The 14,991-nt window shown below is 59.0% G+C and overlaps 1 protein-coding gene across 2 annotated transcripts in view; it reads left to right on the forward strand.

Moving 5' to 3' along the window:
• BICRA (BRD4 interacting chromatin remodeling complex associated protein) overlaps positions 1 to 14,086 on the forward strand; it is a 75,006-nt gene extending 60,920 nt beyond the window's left edge. For both annotated transcript variants that reach the window (XM_045772083.2, XM_087870947.1), the window contains 8 exons: positions 7,022 to 7,654; positions 7,832 to 8,012; positions 8,313 to 8,422; positions 9,421 to 9,482; positions 10,765 to 10,913; positions 11,080 to 11,174; positions 11,407 to 11,509; positions 12,064 to 14,086. In XM_045772083.2, the coding sequence (XP_045628039.2) occupies positions 7,022 to 7,654; positions 7,832 to 8,012; positions 8,313 to 8,422; positions 9,421 to 9,482; positions 10,765 to 10,913; positions 11,080 to 11,174; positions 11,407 to 11,509; positions 12,064 to 13,151 (2,421 nt within the window). In that variant the 3' untranslated portion in view covers positions 13,152 to 14,086. The remainder of the gene's footprint in view (positions 1 to 7,021; positions 7,655 to 7,831; positions 8,013 to 8,312; positions 8,423 to 9,420; positions 9,483 to 10,764; positions 10,914 to 11,079; positions 11,175 to 11,406; positions 11,510 to 12,063) is intronic.
• The last annotated feature ends 905 nt before the right edge of the window (positions 14,087 to 14,991 follow it).

Here is a 14,991-nt window from a genome sequence, read left to right on the forward strand (position 1 = left end):
CCCCGTAACTGCTGAACCTTGATTTCTTCATCTGGAAAATGGGAATCATAGTTTCTTAGAGACCTCTTAGGAGTAAATGAGTTAACATATGCTTTAGCACAGAGTAAGCCCTCGAGAAATATTTGCTATTTTCGTTATTATTGCTGTGGGATGGAGCAGGATCTGGTCCAGAATCACTGTCAAGAGGGACACGGGGTCAGGATGCCTCAGGCCATCTCTCCCCCAGAAGGAGAAAGAAGCAGAAGTGGGGGAGGGACAAGAGGCCAGGAGCCACCTGTCCCTTGAGCGACTCCAGTTGGAAGCAGCGACTCTAGAGTGGGTCAGATACAGGCCTAGGTCCCTCCAGCAAGCGGCTTCCCCTCCCTGAGCCTCCCACGGTCAGCTGTACCAGGGGTTTTGTAGAATTGGGTAAATCAGTGGAGGAAATCATTCACCGATAAAATCAAGCTCACACACGGGAGCCCGCCCTGTGCTGGCTCTGTGCTGGGTAGCCCCAGTGCAATCAAAGGGAGAGAATGTTCTCGAACAAGATGTGGGTCAGCTGCAGGGAAACAGCCCGAGAGATGAAAGCATTGAAGGGAGCAGGGTCCCCAAGAGGAGACAGGAGGAACCCACTCGAGGGAGAGAGAGCAGGAACGCCTCAGGAAGGGGAAGTATTTAAGCCGAGGCCTGAAGAAAGAGAAGTTGTGGGGGGCAACAGCATGTGCAAAGGCCCTGAGGCAAGGACAAGCTTGGGATGTCAAGAGATGGAAAGTAGGCCAGAGGGGAGTGGAGGGAGGTCGGGTCAGAGAGGTTGGCAGTGCCTCGTGGGCCAGAGTTTGGACCTGGCCAAACCACTTGAGAGCTTTCAGCTGGGCCCTGGCATGGCCGTGGCATGGCCTTTCCGTGATCCCTCTGGCTTCCAGTGGAAAATGGTTTGGTGGGCAACAAGAATGAAGCCCAGAGATCCTCATGGGACAAGATGACAGGGCTTCAAAGACCAGGGCGGTCACAGCGATGACAGAAGGAAGTGGAAGGATTCAGGGTCTAGTTTGGAGTTTGCTTCAGGGGTTAGAGGCATGCGGAGGAGAGCATTACGTAATGGCATGGTAGCATTTCTGTTTTCTAAGTGCTGTTCAGAACCCTTTCCAAGCGTCCTCTCATTTCATCCTCCCGTCAGGTAGGTGGTAGACATTCTCCCCATTTTACAGAGGAGGAAACAGAGGCACAGAGATTAAGTAGCTTGCCCAAGGTTCCTTAGCTGGTAGGGCCTGGATTCGAACCCGAATGGTTAGTGGCCAGACCTTTCTTGGGAAAGCCAGACCTGAGCGTGAGTCCCAGCTCTGCTTAGCATCAAAGGCTTTGAGACGTGGTTTACCTGTCTGCCAAATGGGACAAAGCCGCCGACCTCCCGCTGGCTCTGCACAGAGCGGGCGTTTCCGCGAGCAGATACGGGGCATGCGCAGTAAGGGTAGCAACGAAGCCGTGCGTGACCTTTGAGAAGACATGTCAGCTGCTTCAGCCCACATTCCCCACGCACCTGCTTCGTGCCCAGCCCTTTGCAGGGAGGTACAGGTGAGGCAGCCCCAGCCCTGCCCTCTTGGGGCTCACAGTCCAGGGATGGATTTTGTCATCACTATCCCAGCTCTTGAAACTGTCCCTTGATGGGGCCCCTGACCGTCTTTCCAGGGAGGGAGCACTGACCGTCCTGCTTAGAAAGCTCAAGGCCTGCTGTGTCTTCTCTACAGTCCGCTTACAAACACACACACACAAGCTTTGTCGTTGTGACGCAAAGAGCGTTACCCAGCCGTGGTTTGAAAAATTTGGTTTAAAAAGGAAAAAGGGGGGGCGGCAGGGTGGCACAGCGGTTAAAGCGGCTGCCTTCGGCTCAGGGCGTGATCCCGGCGTTACAGGATCGAGCCCCACATCAGGCTCCTCGGCTATGAGCCTGTTTCTTCCTCTCCCACTCCCCCTGCTTGTGTTCCCTCTCTCGCTGGCTGTCTCTATCTCTGTCAAATAAATAAATAAAATCTTTAAAAAAAAAAAATAAAAAGGAAAAAGGGCATACAGTTAAAGTGAGTCTTCCCTTTCGGGGCATTTCTGGCCCTTTCCCCATAAATGCCCACCCCCGCGGATTTCTCTGTGGAGCCCCACCGTGTCCTTACAGCACACGCACTAGCGACACTGGGGGCCAGGTCATTCTCCATTGGGGGGGGCCGTCCCGAGCTCGGTAGCCCGCTGAGCAGCATCCCTAACCTCCAGCCATCTGTTGCCAGTAACAGCCCTTCTCCAGGTGGGACAGTCTTGGCGATCGTCGGATATTGCCAGGTGTCACCTGGGGGACAGAATCACCTGGAGTGGGAACTCCCTAGTTGTCTAAGCTCGGAGCCCGGTAGACGTGACAGCGTGCGTGTGCACACGTGGGCACACACGCTCCCTTCTTACACACAGAACCGCACCGCGCCTTTCTTCTGTACCTTGCTTTGCTCGTTCAGCCAGATCTCTTGGACCGCTGACTTGCAGGCTGGGACGTGTGTGTGTGTGTGTGTGTGTGCTTTCACAGAATGATTCCCACCCATTTAAAACATTTTTAATTTTAATTTTAATTTTTTATTTTTTTAAAGATTTTATTTATTTATTCGACAGAGATAGAGACAGCCAGTGAGAAAGGGAACACAAGCAGGGGGAGTGGGAGAGGAAGAAGCAGGCTCCTAGCGGAGGAGCCTGATGTGGGGCTCGATCCCACAACGCCGGGATCACGCCCTGAGCCAAAGGCAGACGCTTAACTGCTGTGCCACCCAGGCGCCCCACATTTTTAATTTTTAGAATTAGGGATTATGTTCACATCGTCATCATGCAATCAACATCAATCATCAAAAAGCATTTTTTTTTTTTGAGAGAGAGAGAGACGGGGCAGGGAGGGACAGAGGGGGAGAGAGAGAGAGATAATCTTAAGCAGGCTCTATGCTCAGCATGGAGCCCAACATGGGACTTGATCTCATGACCCTAAAATCATGACCTGAGTCAAAATCAAGAGTTGGACACTTCATGGACCAGCCACCCAGACACTCCCAAAAGCATTTTTTTAAAGTAAGGGGATTGGTTAACCATCTACCTTCGGCTCAGGTCATGATCTCAGGGGTCTGGGATCGAGCCCCACATCGGGCTCCCTGCTCAGCGGGGAATCTGCTTCTCCCTCTCCCTCTGCTGCTCCCCCTTCTTGTGCTCTCTGGCTCTCTCTAGCTCTCTGTCAAAGAAATAAATGAAATCTTAAAAAAATAAAATAAAATAAATAAATAAAGGGGAAAGTGTCCCAAACCCATGCCTGCATTCCCGGCCCACCTGCCCCTCCAGAAAACCACAAGTACTTAGCTGTCGTATATGCTTCCGGTTGTTTGCGCACGAGCAGCCTAGCGTAAATGTGGATTTACGTTTCTCTCCGCCCGGAAGGTAGCACATGAAATGCTTGCTTTGGCAGCGTGCGGAGAGTTTCCTTGATCCCTTGCTAGAGTTGTGAAGTATTCCTCCGTAGGGACGGACTGTCATTCATTTCCCCTGTAAACGCTCTGTAGATGCACGCTCGCCAAGTCCGGGCTTTGTCTCTCCCCACACAGCTGTAGTAAACAACTTGTCGACCCGTCAGTTCCCACAAGTGCACCTGCGTCTGCCAGGTCATTTCCCGGAAGCCTGTTTGCTGGATCAAAGCAAATGTGTACTTAGAATTTGCACAGCTGCTGCTGAATTGCATTGCCCTGGAGTCGTAGCACATTGTGCCAGTGACCCTCAAAGGCGATAGAAGAGACTGTCTTTATGAGACGCGGCTCGTTCCTAATGCGATGAGTGGAAAAGGTTGCATAGGGTGCTTTCAATGGGCATTACTCTTAGTACAAATGAGGTGGACCCTCTCTCAAACTATGTAAGCCTTCTATGTTTCCTTCTCTGTGCACTGTCTGATCACATCCTCGGCCCCTTTTTCTCATCGGTTCTTGTTCTTAGTGATTTCTGGAGGCTCTTTATATATGATGGAAATGAGCTTTGTCTGTGCAACGAATTGCAGCTGTTTCCCCAGCTGTATCATTTGGTTTTTTGACATGGTTGGGGAAGGGGGGGTGCGTGTTTGTATTTTTAATGAGTACGAGATAAACTTTTTCAGTTTTTATTTTTTATTTATCTATTTATTTTATTTTTTAATTTTTTAAAAGATTTTATTTATTTATTTGACAGAGAGAGAGACAGCCAGCGAGAGAGGGAACACAAGCAGGGGGAGTGGGAGAGGAAGAAGCAGGCTCATAGCAGAGGAGCCTGACGTGGGGCTCGATCCCATAATGCCGGGATCACGCCCTGAGCCGAAGGCAGACGCTTAACGACTACACCACCCAGGCGCCCCTCAGTTTTTATTTTTAAACGCTTACAAAGAATTTCAAACAGATAGCAACGTTGTACGAATAGTACAGGGAACTCATGGGAGTTCTTTACTCTTTACCCGCATGTATTAGTTATCTGTTGCCGTGTAACAAATGACCCCCGAACTTAGCAGCTTTAAACAACAAGCATTAACTTCTCTCACGTAGCTTGTAAGGATCAAGAGTCCGGAAGCAGCTTAGCTGGCAGGTGCTGCCTCGTAATGTCTCATGAGGTTAGAGTCAACCAGGGCTGCGGTCATCGGAAGGCTCGACTGGGCTGGGGAATATGGCTCAGCTCCTCCCTACAAAGGCTTCTCCAAAGGGCAGTTTATATCCTGCTCTGCAGTTGGCTTCCCCCAAAGGAAATGATCCAGAAAGGGGAGTCCCGGGATGGAAGGCGCAGCCTTTTCTGTAACTGAATCTTGGAAGTTGCGTCAGATCACTTCTGCCGTATCTGTTGGTCCCAGAGACCAAGCCTGGGGACCGTCTGGGAGGAGACAGAATAATAACAAGGTGGGGATCGCTGGGGGGGGGGGGTGGGGGGGGCACCTCGGAAGCTGGCTGCCACCCAGATTTTTCCACCCTTAGTGTCTTGCTACATTCGCTTTACCCTCCGCTCTCTTGATACGTATACATTTTTATTCAGAATCATTGGAGAGTAAATTGCAGACGTTCTGCTCCTTTACTCCTTAATGTCTCAGCCTTTGAGAACAAGAACCTTCTCCTACTTGACCACGGCAGGGTTATCAAATTCAGATTTAGCGCTGAGATGATACCATTATCCACTGTGCGTAATCTAGTGTCCCTGGTCGTCCTGCCGTCATGTCACGCGTTCTCTCCTGATTACACTTAGCTTTCGGGCACGTTTCTTTCTCCACACCAGCCCCGATCACACGCTTCCCAGGGCTTCTTGTGAGGTGGCCAGCTGTTCTTCCTTACCCTTACCAAAGCCTGTTGTTTTCCTCTGTTCTCTGCTTCCTTACCCTTACCAAAGCCTGTTGTTTTCCTCTGTTCTCTGTTGTCAGTGCTCCCCCAATGGGGGAGCCCTGTGATGCTTCTTATCAGTGATTCCTCGAGGGCGGATTACCAGGTCAGAGGGCACGACCCTTTCAAAGTATGCAGACCGGAGGGCTGTTTAGGTGACCGCCTCAGCAGTCCCTTCTGAGAGCCAAGGGCCTCTCCGATCTCTTCTCAGAGGTGGCAGGCCTTTGGGGATGTGTGCAGACGGATTGGTTTGGGGGCTTTTGTTTTGAATTGCCTGAAGTTATTCGGGGCCAGCCTCGGATGGGGTGTTGGAAGGGTCCAGGGCGTTGGAGGCTTCAAGCAAGTCATAACCTTGAAATCATGAGTCGGCCCACTTTGGGGGCTCAAAGCAAAGAGCCCCGGCTTTGGAGCGTGGCAGCTTTGGTGGCCTTGGGCCAGCGCCCTGAACCCGCTGAGCCTGAGTCGTCCTCGGACAACTTGGAGGTCACTGGGCGGAGGGGAGGCAGGGAGACTCAGGACCAGCCATTTTGGCTCCCAGGCCTTGGTTTCTCATCTGCGAAACAGTTCCAGCATTTTCGCTGCTTTCAGGGCCACAGAGCGACCAGACAAGGGGGTGCCCGTGCCACATCGGTGTGGGCTGTCACCGGGGTGTGGCTTCGGTGCCAGCCCAGGGCCGGGGACTCAGCTGGCACCCGCTGGGGAAGCAGTGGCTGCTGAGGTTAGGACTCTGGGGGAGGACCGTGCGGAGGTGCTGTGTCCCAGGTGTGTTTTCGGCAAGGTCCTGGTGTCCGTATCAGAGACTAGCGCCTGGCTGTCATGTGCGAGTCTGATACACACAGACATACGTGCCTATACCTGCACGCTCACGTGGGACCCAGGGAGTCCTGCAGTCGCGGCCACACAGGCACACGGAGGCAGAGGTCACGGACATTTAGAGGAACCCGCCCCGCCCCTCAGTTGTCATCCTTAGCCCCGGCTTTCTGGGCCCCCCCGGCACCCCCTCCCTCCCGCCCCGCGCCTTCCACAGCCGGCAGCCCCGTGCTCTGCAGCCACTCCATCTGTGCTGGGTTCCGTCTCCCGGGGGGTGGGCTGGACAGTCAGGCCCCGCAGGGCTGGCAGCTGGGATGCTGCCCCCATCCAGCCGCCTCCTTCCCCTCTGCTGCTGTGCTCGCGCTCCCTGGCCCCCTGCCTCCCCGCTGGGCCCCTGGTGTGGTGCCCCCTGCCGCCGCCACTGCTTCCTCTGCTGCTGCCCCCGAACCCTGCAGAGCTCACCTTCGTCTGGGGGGTGGGGGGGTAGATGGGGAGGGGGGTGAGAGCAGAGGGAAAGGTCTGGAGATGAGGCGGGGGCAGGCGGAGGGGTGAGGTGGAAGACAGGTGCAGGGGCGAGGCGGAGGACAAGTAGATGGAGGGATGAGGAGGGGAGAGGTGCAAGGGGGTGGGGTTGGGGGCAGAGGTAGACAGGTGAAGTGGGGAGTTCAGAAATGAGAGGTGGGAAGGAGAGCCATGGTGGAGTCCTTTCTGTCAAGACAGGGGTGGGTGGCTAAGAAGGAGGGTTTCTGGTGGGCGTTGCTGGGGTCCCCAGTGTCTTGGGGCAATGGGAGCCAAGGTTGGTTCTGACCCCTGCCCCCTCCCCTCTACCTCCCTCCCCTGCCCAGATCCCGGCAGCGGCTCCACTGAAGGGCCCAGGCCCCTCCTCGTCCCCGTCACTACCTCACCAGGCCCCTCTGGGAGACAGCCCCCACCTGCCCTCCCCACATCCCGCCAGGCCTCCCTCCCGCCCGCCCTCCCGCCCCCACTCCCGCCCTCCCTCCCAGCCCCAGAGCTTGTCCCGCCCACCCTCAGAGCCCACCCTGCACCCTTGCCCCCCACCCCAGGCACCCCCCACTCTGCCTGGCATCTTTGTCATCCAGAACCAGCTCGGAGTCCCCCCACCTGCCAGCACACCGGCCCCTGCTGCCCCAGGCCCCCCTCAGCCCCCCCTGCGCCCCCCTTCCCAACCCCCAGAGGGGCCGCTGCCCCCAGCCCCCCACCTCCCTCCCGCCTCCACGTCCTCTGTCGTGGCCTCCACGGATACAGCTACCAGGCTGCCAGCCCCTACGCCACCTGACTTCCAGCTCCAGTTCCCGCCCAGCCAGGGGCCCCACAAGTCCCCCACACCCCCTCCGACCCTCCACCTGGTCCCTGAGCCCGCAGCGCCCCCCCCACCGCCTCCTCGGACCTTCCAGATGGTGACCACCCCCTTCCCGGCGCTGCCCCAGCCGAAGGCTCTTCTCGAGAGATTTCACCAGGTAATCAGAGGCAGGGACCAGCCCCGCCGCCCACACTGCAAGCCCTGCCCTCCCCGTACAGTCCGATGGGGAGTCCCGCCTACGCTCCAGCTTTCTCTTGTCCCCAGCCCTGGTGCCCGGCCACCACCACTCCTAGTGTGTGCCCCCTACCCCTCAACCACCTGTCCCCCTCCTCAGGTGCCGTCCGGAATCATTCTCCAGAACAAGGCCGGGGGGGCCCCTGCCGCCCCGCAGACCTCCGCCAGCCTGGGGCCCCTCGCCAGCCCCACTGCCTCTGTGCTGGTCAGCGGGCAGGCCCCATCCGGGACCCCCACCGCCCCCAGCCATCCCCCTGCCCCGGCACCCATGGCCACCACAGGTAGGGGAGAGGTAGCCCACGAGGAGAGGTGGGGGGCCTGAAGGTGGGCGGGCAGGGGGGAGGGGGACGGGCTGGGCAGAGCTGTGGGTGCGTGAGCCCAAGGGGTCACCCAGACCTCATGGGACAGGGAAGGTGGAGGAGGAAGGACTGTCTTCCCAGATTGGAGGAGACACAGGGCTAGTGGGGCTGCCGAGGCCAAAGGACCGGAGGAGAGCGGGGTGCAGTCTTGGGGGTCACATTGTGGTGGGGCCTTTGTGCCAGTGACCCCTGAGCCCTGTCTGCCCCCACCCCCACCCTCAGGCCTCCCTCCTCTGCTTCCTGCCGAGAGCAAAGCTTTCGCCAGCAGCCTCCCGACCCTGAGTGTGGCCAAGGCCACTGCGGCTGGGCCGGGGAAGTCCTCCGGGCTGCAGGTAAGAGGCCACGGGGGTGGGGGGGCGGTTGGGGGGGGTGGCTAGGGCCAGAGCAATGTCACCAGGGAGCCGGGAAAGAGTCCGCTGGGCGGAGGAGGCCAACTGACAGGCCATCAGAGACCAGTCTGGGCAGTGGGTCAAACACCAGGACAGCCCAGGTGGGTACATGCCAGAGAATGAGACAGATGGAGACCCACGGACACCAAGGCATAGGGTGATGATAGGAGAGGTGGCTCAAGTGGGTCCCTGAGGCCATCACTGGGGGTGGGACCAGGGAGAGCTCGAGGCTGGAGGAGGAGGGATGCGGGGAGACCATTGGGTGAGGGAGGCAAGAGAAAGGAGGTGGTGAGACCCTAGACAGAGCAGGGGATGGGAGGGCCGGGGGGTTACGCGATGGGGGGGCCCAGAATGGGGGGGACAGGGCAGTGTGGGGAAGACTGAGGCAGAGGCCATCTGCGGGGATATGGAGGGGAGGCAGGAAGACAAGACCACAGCAGGTGGAGGGACCAGGATGCCGACCTCGGCCTCCGAGGGGACATCACCGCTAGTGGCCTAGAGGGAAGCGGGGGTGGAGAGGTTTGAGGCAAAGTGGGCGGAGTCAGGGGCAGGAAGAGAGAACCGTGGCAGCCAGGTGGGCCAGACTCAGGACCATCGAGACCATCAGCAGAAGCCAAGGCCATTTGATGAACAGGGAGGGAGCCTGCAGAAGCCGGCCTGGTGTCCAGACCGAGTCAGGTGGAGGCCAATACCCACACCTCCGGAGAAGGGGCTGGCAGGGAGCTAGGCAAGGCCTGGCCCAGGTCTTCCCGGAGGCAGGTTCATGTGCTGGGTGGCACATCCCAGCAGCTGGGGCCAGGACCCCACCTCGGGGGGAGGGGGGCCGGTGGGGAGACGTGGGCCAGCTCTCCTCTTTGTCACAGGCAGGGTCCCAAGGGGGTCAGGGTGCAAGGGGAGGCCCCTCGGCAGCGCTGTCTCTCACTCAGCTCTCTGCCCCGCAGTATGAGAGCAAGATGGGCAGTCTGAAGAAACCCCCCACGCTGCAGCCCAGCAAAGAAGCCTGGTGAGTCGCAGCACTGCGCACCGCCCCCCCACCATGCCTTCCCGGAGGCTCAGGAGCAGGGTGTGGGGACCACCCCTCACAAGTCGGGTCGTGCAGGCCCCGCGCCTTGTTAGCTGTGTGGTTTGGGGCAATATAATTTTCCTCAAAGACCCTCAGTTTCCCTTCTAGAGAGAGAGTCGGGTGGTAATAGTAGTGATGAGGGGGTGACAGGTGAGGATTCCTCGTGACTGTGGTAAGATGGGTGGGTGTTGGGGTGAATGGATGCATGGGTGTCCCGGTAGGTGCATGGACGAGTGTGGGTCTGCGTGGGCATTTGGGTGGCTGGATGGGTGTTGGGTGGATAAACGGGTATTTGGGTAGATGGATTGATGGGTGTTTGGCTGGCTGGTTGGAAGGAAAGGGTCTGGGGTGGGCGGATAAATGGATATTTGGGTGGGTGAATCGGTATTTGGCTAGATGGATGGATGGATGGATGGATGGATGGATGGATGGATGGATGGACGGACGGGGTCTGGGGTGGGCACATGGCTGGATGGATGGGTGTTTGGGTGGATAGACGAATATTTGGGTGGATGGGGTCTGGGTGGGCGATGGGTAAGTTCCAGGTTGCCTGCATTCTCTCTCTCCTGCTCTCCTTCTACTGCAAGCGTTTATCAGATACTCACTCAGTGCCCAGTCCTGTGCTGGATTCTGAAAACAAGCCAGGGTTCCGGCCCCCGTGGTGTGGTGGGGGTGCTGGTCTGCAGCTCAGGGTAGAGACGAGCATGTCTGGGGAGAGACAGTCACGCAATACAGAGACATAACTCACTGCTGCGGGATGTGGTAGAAAACAGCCCGGGAGAGAACTGGATTTTACCACGCAGACCAGCCGCCCTCCCTCCCCACCTTCCCGAGGTAGCTGTTGGGCCTGAGGCAGAGTAAGGACGTGCTGACCCCACGTGGCGGGAGGGGGTATAGCAGGAGGAGGATGAGTTTGAAGCCCCGGCTCTGCGGGTTCTCCAAGTGTACGCGCTTTGCGTGGAGGAACGTCACTCCGCCGGGGCTCAGTTCCCCCATCTGTAGAGTGGGGATAATGACAGCACCCGGTCCCCTGGCTGGTCGCCAGCGTCCGTGAGACAGAACGAGCGCGTCCGGCCCACGTTAGTGCATTTCCCTGCTGTCTGCGTTGGGGCCTAGGGGTTCAGGGTCGGGGTCTGGTTTCTCCCAGCCTCACCACCAGCTCTGTGTGTGTGTGTGTCTGTGTGTGTCTGTGTGGTCGGTCTCTCCCTACCCCACCCCCCAGTTTCCTGGAACATTTGCACAAACATCAGGGCTCCGTCCTGCACCCTGACTACAAGACAGCCTTCCCCTCCTTCGAGGACGCCCTGCACCGCCTCCTACCCTACCACGTCTACCAGGGTGCCCTCCCCTCCCCCAACGACTACCACAAAGGTAAGCCCCCGCACACCGGGACTCTCCCTCCCTGGTCCCTAGCCCGGGAGGGGGGCGGGAGGGAGCAGGTGCAGGCACCCCTCTGCAAGCACTTGACTGAGGCTCAGGGCAAGCCACACGCCCCAGCGTCTGTGCCTCTGGACTTTTCTCTTCCCCCCCCCCGCAGTGGATGAGGAGTTTGAGACGGTCTCCACGCAGCTGCTGAAACGCACGCAGGCCATGCTCAATAAATACCGCCTCCTGCTCCTGGAGGAGTCCCGGGTAGGGTGCTGGCACCTTTCTCCCTGGGGGACCCCGCCCTTCCCCTTGCCCGCTCTGGGCCCGTTGCGGGGCATGGGGGCCTGCTCCTTGAAGCCTCTGGAGGGAGGACGGGAGGCTGGTAGTCAGAGCCCAAGAGGGCCAGTTTGGAACCCGTTCCCGTCCTTCCGGGTGGCCCCCATGCCCTCCCCCGCCTGGCTCCTTCCCTGGCGCATCCTCTCGTCTCCCCCCTCAGAGGGTGAGCCCCTCGGCGGAGATGGTGATGATCGACCGCATGTTCATTCAGGAGGAGAAGACCACCCTTGCCTTGGACAAACAGTTGGCCAAGGAGAAGCCCGGTGAGAGGGGACGGGAGGGAGAGGGCTCCCCAGTTCCTGCCCCTGCAATGGAATTTGACCTGGGGGCAGGAAGCGGGGTGCACAGCCTGACCTTTCCCCACCACTGGGGTACACCGGCGCCCCACCTTCCTGCCGTGGTGGGGTCTACCCTGACCTCCGGGCTCTGGGGCTGGAGAGAACTGAGTTCGTTCTCCTCCATCCCTGTGTCCGTGCGGCTCCATCCTGGCTGGAGGGCACATTCCACCACCCCCAGGGGGACAGAGAAGCGGGGGAGAAGAGCAGGACTGGGGTGAAGCCAGCAAAGTGATTGCAAAATTTAAGGGCCGTTCTCAGGCCTCAGCTCCTGCTTGCACGTTAGGGGGTTTGGGAATGGCCGAGAAGAGTGGTACCTGGCGCTGCGTCCTGAGGGTCTGATGAGGCAAGGGCTCGGCCCCCGGCCCGGCAGATGGTCCATGCCCATCACACGCGGACTCCTCTTAGCTGTGCTCTGCGCGGGCGTCTCGTGCTTTCCCTCATGCCCCCCCGTGGCTTTTCTCGGCCCCCTGGTTTTGCAGACGAGTATGTGTCTTCCTCGCGCTCTCTTGGCCTCCCCGTCGCTGCCTCTTCCGAGGGACACCGGCTCCCTGGCCACAGCCCAGCACCATCCTCCGTGTCTGGGGCCCCCGCCCAGCCCCCTCTGCACCTGCCAACCAAGCTGGTGATTCGGCACGGTGGGGCGGGTGGCTCCCCTTCGGTGACCTGGGCCCGGGCGTCCTCCTCCCTGTCCTCTTCCTCCTCCTCCTCGGCCACCTCGCCCTTGGACGCCGATGAGGACGGCCCCATGCCGTCCCGCAACCGCCCTCCCATCAAGACCTATGAGGCTCGGAGCCGCATCGGCCTCAAGCTCAAGATCAAGCAGGAGGCTGGGCTCAGCAAGGTTGTCCACAACACCGCCTTGGACCCTGTGCACCAGCCCCCGCCCCCTGCCGCCCTCAAGGCCGCCGAGCCCCCGCCCCGGCCCCCTCCGCCACCCCCTGCCACGGGCCAGATGAACGGCACAGTGGACCACCCGCCGCCGGCCGCCCCCGACCGCAAGCCCGCGGCGCTGGCCCCTCACTGCCCCCGGCTGCCCCTTCGGAAGACGTACCGCGAGAACGTGGAGGCCCTGGGCGGCGCGGCCGGGGAGGGGGCCGGGACCGGCAGAGCCCGGGGCAGCAGTCCGGCGCCGCTGCCCACCAAAGTGGACGAGGCCACCAGCGGGCTCATCCGCGAGCTGGCCGCGGTGGAGGACGAGCTGTACCAGCGCATGCTGAAGGGGGCGCCCCCGGAGCCCACGGCCAGCGCAGGGCAGGGCAGCGGCAGCAGGGATCCCGGCTGGGAGGCGCCCCCCGCCAAGCGGCGCAAGTCCGAGTCGCCCGACGTGGACCAGGCCAGCTTCTCCAGCGACAGTCCGCAGGACGACACGCTCACGGAACACCTGCAGAGCGCTATCGACAGCATCCTGAACCTCCAGCAGGCCCCGGGTCGGACACCTGCACCCCCGTACCCCCACGCCGCCCCGACGGCTGTCACGCCTGCCTCCCCGTCGCCCCTGCACAGGCCAGAGGCCTACCCGCCCTCCAGTCACAACGGTGGCCTCGGCGCCAGGACGTTGAACAGATAACACCGGGCCGGTCTTCGCTTCCCTGTCCCCCGTGCCGCCCGCGGACGCCGGGGGCAGCTGGGCGTTGAACCTCAGCCTCCTGGGGGACACGAGCCGGGGATCCCCTGACAGTTTTTCTTGCCTAAGTTATTTGAGTCACAAAGGCCTCCTCCCCCACTTCCTGCTTCAGCCGGGTTGTTGGGTGGGGGTTGTGGATTTAGGGGAGGGGGCTGTAATGTAAAATGTCCCCCTGCCAAAGGTGGGGGTAATCCCGGTGTGTCATTTCCTATTTCTTCCCGCTTCCTGCCACACTCCGCTCCTCCGTGGGGGGGGGGGGGGGGACACGCGTGTGTTTGCCAGGCATGGAGGTACCCTGGTCGTTCCCACTGCTCACGTGTGTCCCGGTACCGGGTTTGTCCGTGTGGCCGCACAGATCCACGCGTCGAGGGCACTCGAAGCCGGGAGGGTCCTTGGCGAGCCTTGCTCAGCCTCTCCCTACCGCCCCCCACAGGCTGTAAAAGGAAACGCAGGGAGGGGCGGGCGTCAGCCAGCGCCCCGGACCCCCACCTCGGAGGGCTGTGCCCGTGGGCACCTGTGTCCCATCCATGTGTCTGTGTCCAGCTCCGCGTCCTGTGTCCCTGTGTGTGTGCTCGAGTGAGCAAGAGAGAGAGCGAAAGAGATTTTGAACCCTCCCGTCCCTCGACTGAAATCCGAACACCTCCAAAACAGGAAACCGGGGTCTTCCTCCCACCCCTCCATCCCTCCCCAGCCAGTCTTCCCTCTGTTCTTCCTGCCGCCAGCCACCCGCGCCAGATTTTGAAATCTCGGAGACAAAACTAGTACTGTAAGATAAATTTTTTTGTACTGTATTTATTGTGTATAACGATTTTTTTAAAGGAGAATTCTGTACATTTAGAACTCTTGTAAATTAAAAACTGATCCTTTTTTTAAAACTGTATCGACTCCGTCTCGGCCCATTGCTTTTGGGTCTTTGCGGGGGGGGGGGGGGGGGGGGATGGTGAAGTCTGGGGATTGGGGCCAGACCGGGGTGGGGAGGGGATTGTGAGGGTTTGTTGCACATAGTATTTTTTGAACACCGATTAGGGGTGCCAGGCCCTGTTCTGGGCATAGGGGTGCAGCTGAACAAGGCAGATAGAAGTCCCCACCCCGGGGGGAGGGGGGAGCTGACTTGTTAGTGGAAAAGCCAGATGGAAAACAGCTAAACCAAACAGGGGATTCTTATCATTCCTCCATAAGGTTCTGTGGTCTCCGCGAACACGGGATTCGTGAATACTGAACTACCCGTCCTGGACGAAATACAGGGTTAGCTTCCTACAAACCTCCCATCACAACATTTTTGTAAGTTGTTTCATACATAACCTTGTGTTGCATATATTTCCATAAAGACACCTTATTCGTAGATATTCCTGATTCGTGCACATTGGGCTCATGGCCAACGCCACTAAAACGCACGTCTGAACAAAGCTCGTCTAACACGTATGTTTTGGGTTTTTTTTGAAGATTTTATTTATTTGTCAGAGAGTGCGCACAAGCAGGGGGAGCGGCAGGCAGAGCAGTCAGAGAAGCAGACTTCCCCGCTGAGCAGGGAGCCCGATGGGGGCTCAATCAGGACCCTGGGATCATGACCTGAGCTGAGAGCAGACGCTTAACCGACTGAGCCCCCCAGGCGCCCCTAACACATATGTTCTATATGAGGCACACCCCAGCCTTCTTCCCCTTTGGCACACCGGACCGCATTTCAGCACTAGGGCATTTAAAACAGTGACGTCACCAGCAAAATCACAAAAATGCGAAACCATGGCGGGAAACAGACCTTGAAAAGGACGCTTGTCGGGTGTGA

Source organism: Ursus americanus, chromosome 21, assembly GCF_024610735.1.
Source record: "Ursus americanus isolate L20-20 chromosome 21, mUrsAme1.1.p, whole genome shotgun sequence".
In the NCBI taxonomy this organism is placed as follows: Eukaryota; Metazoa; Chordata; class Mammalia; order Carnivora; family Ursidae; genus Ursus; species Ursus americanus.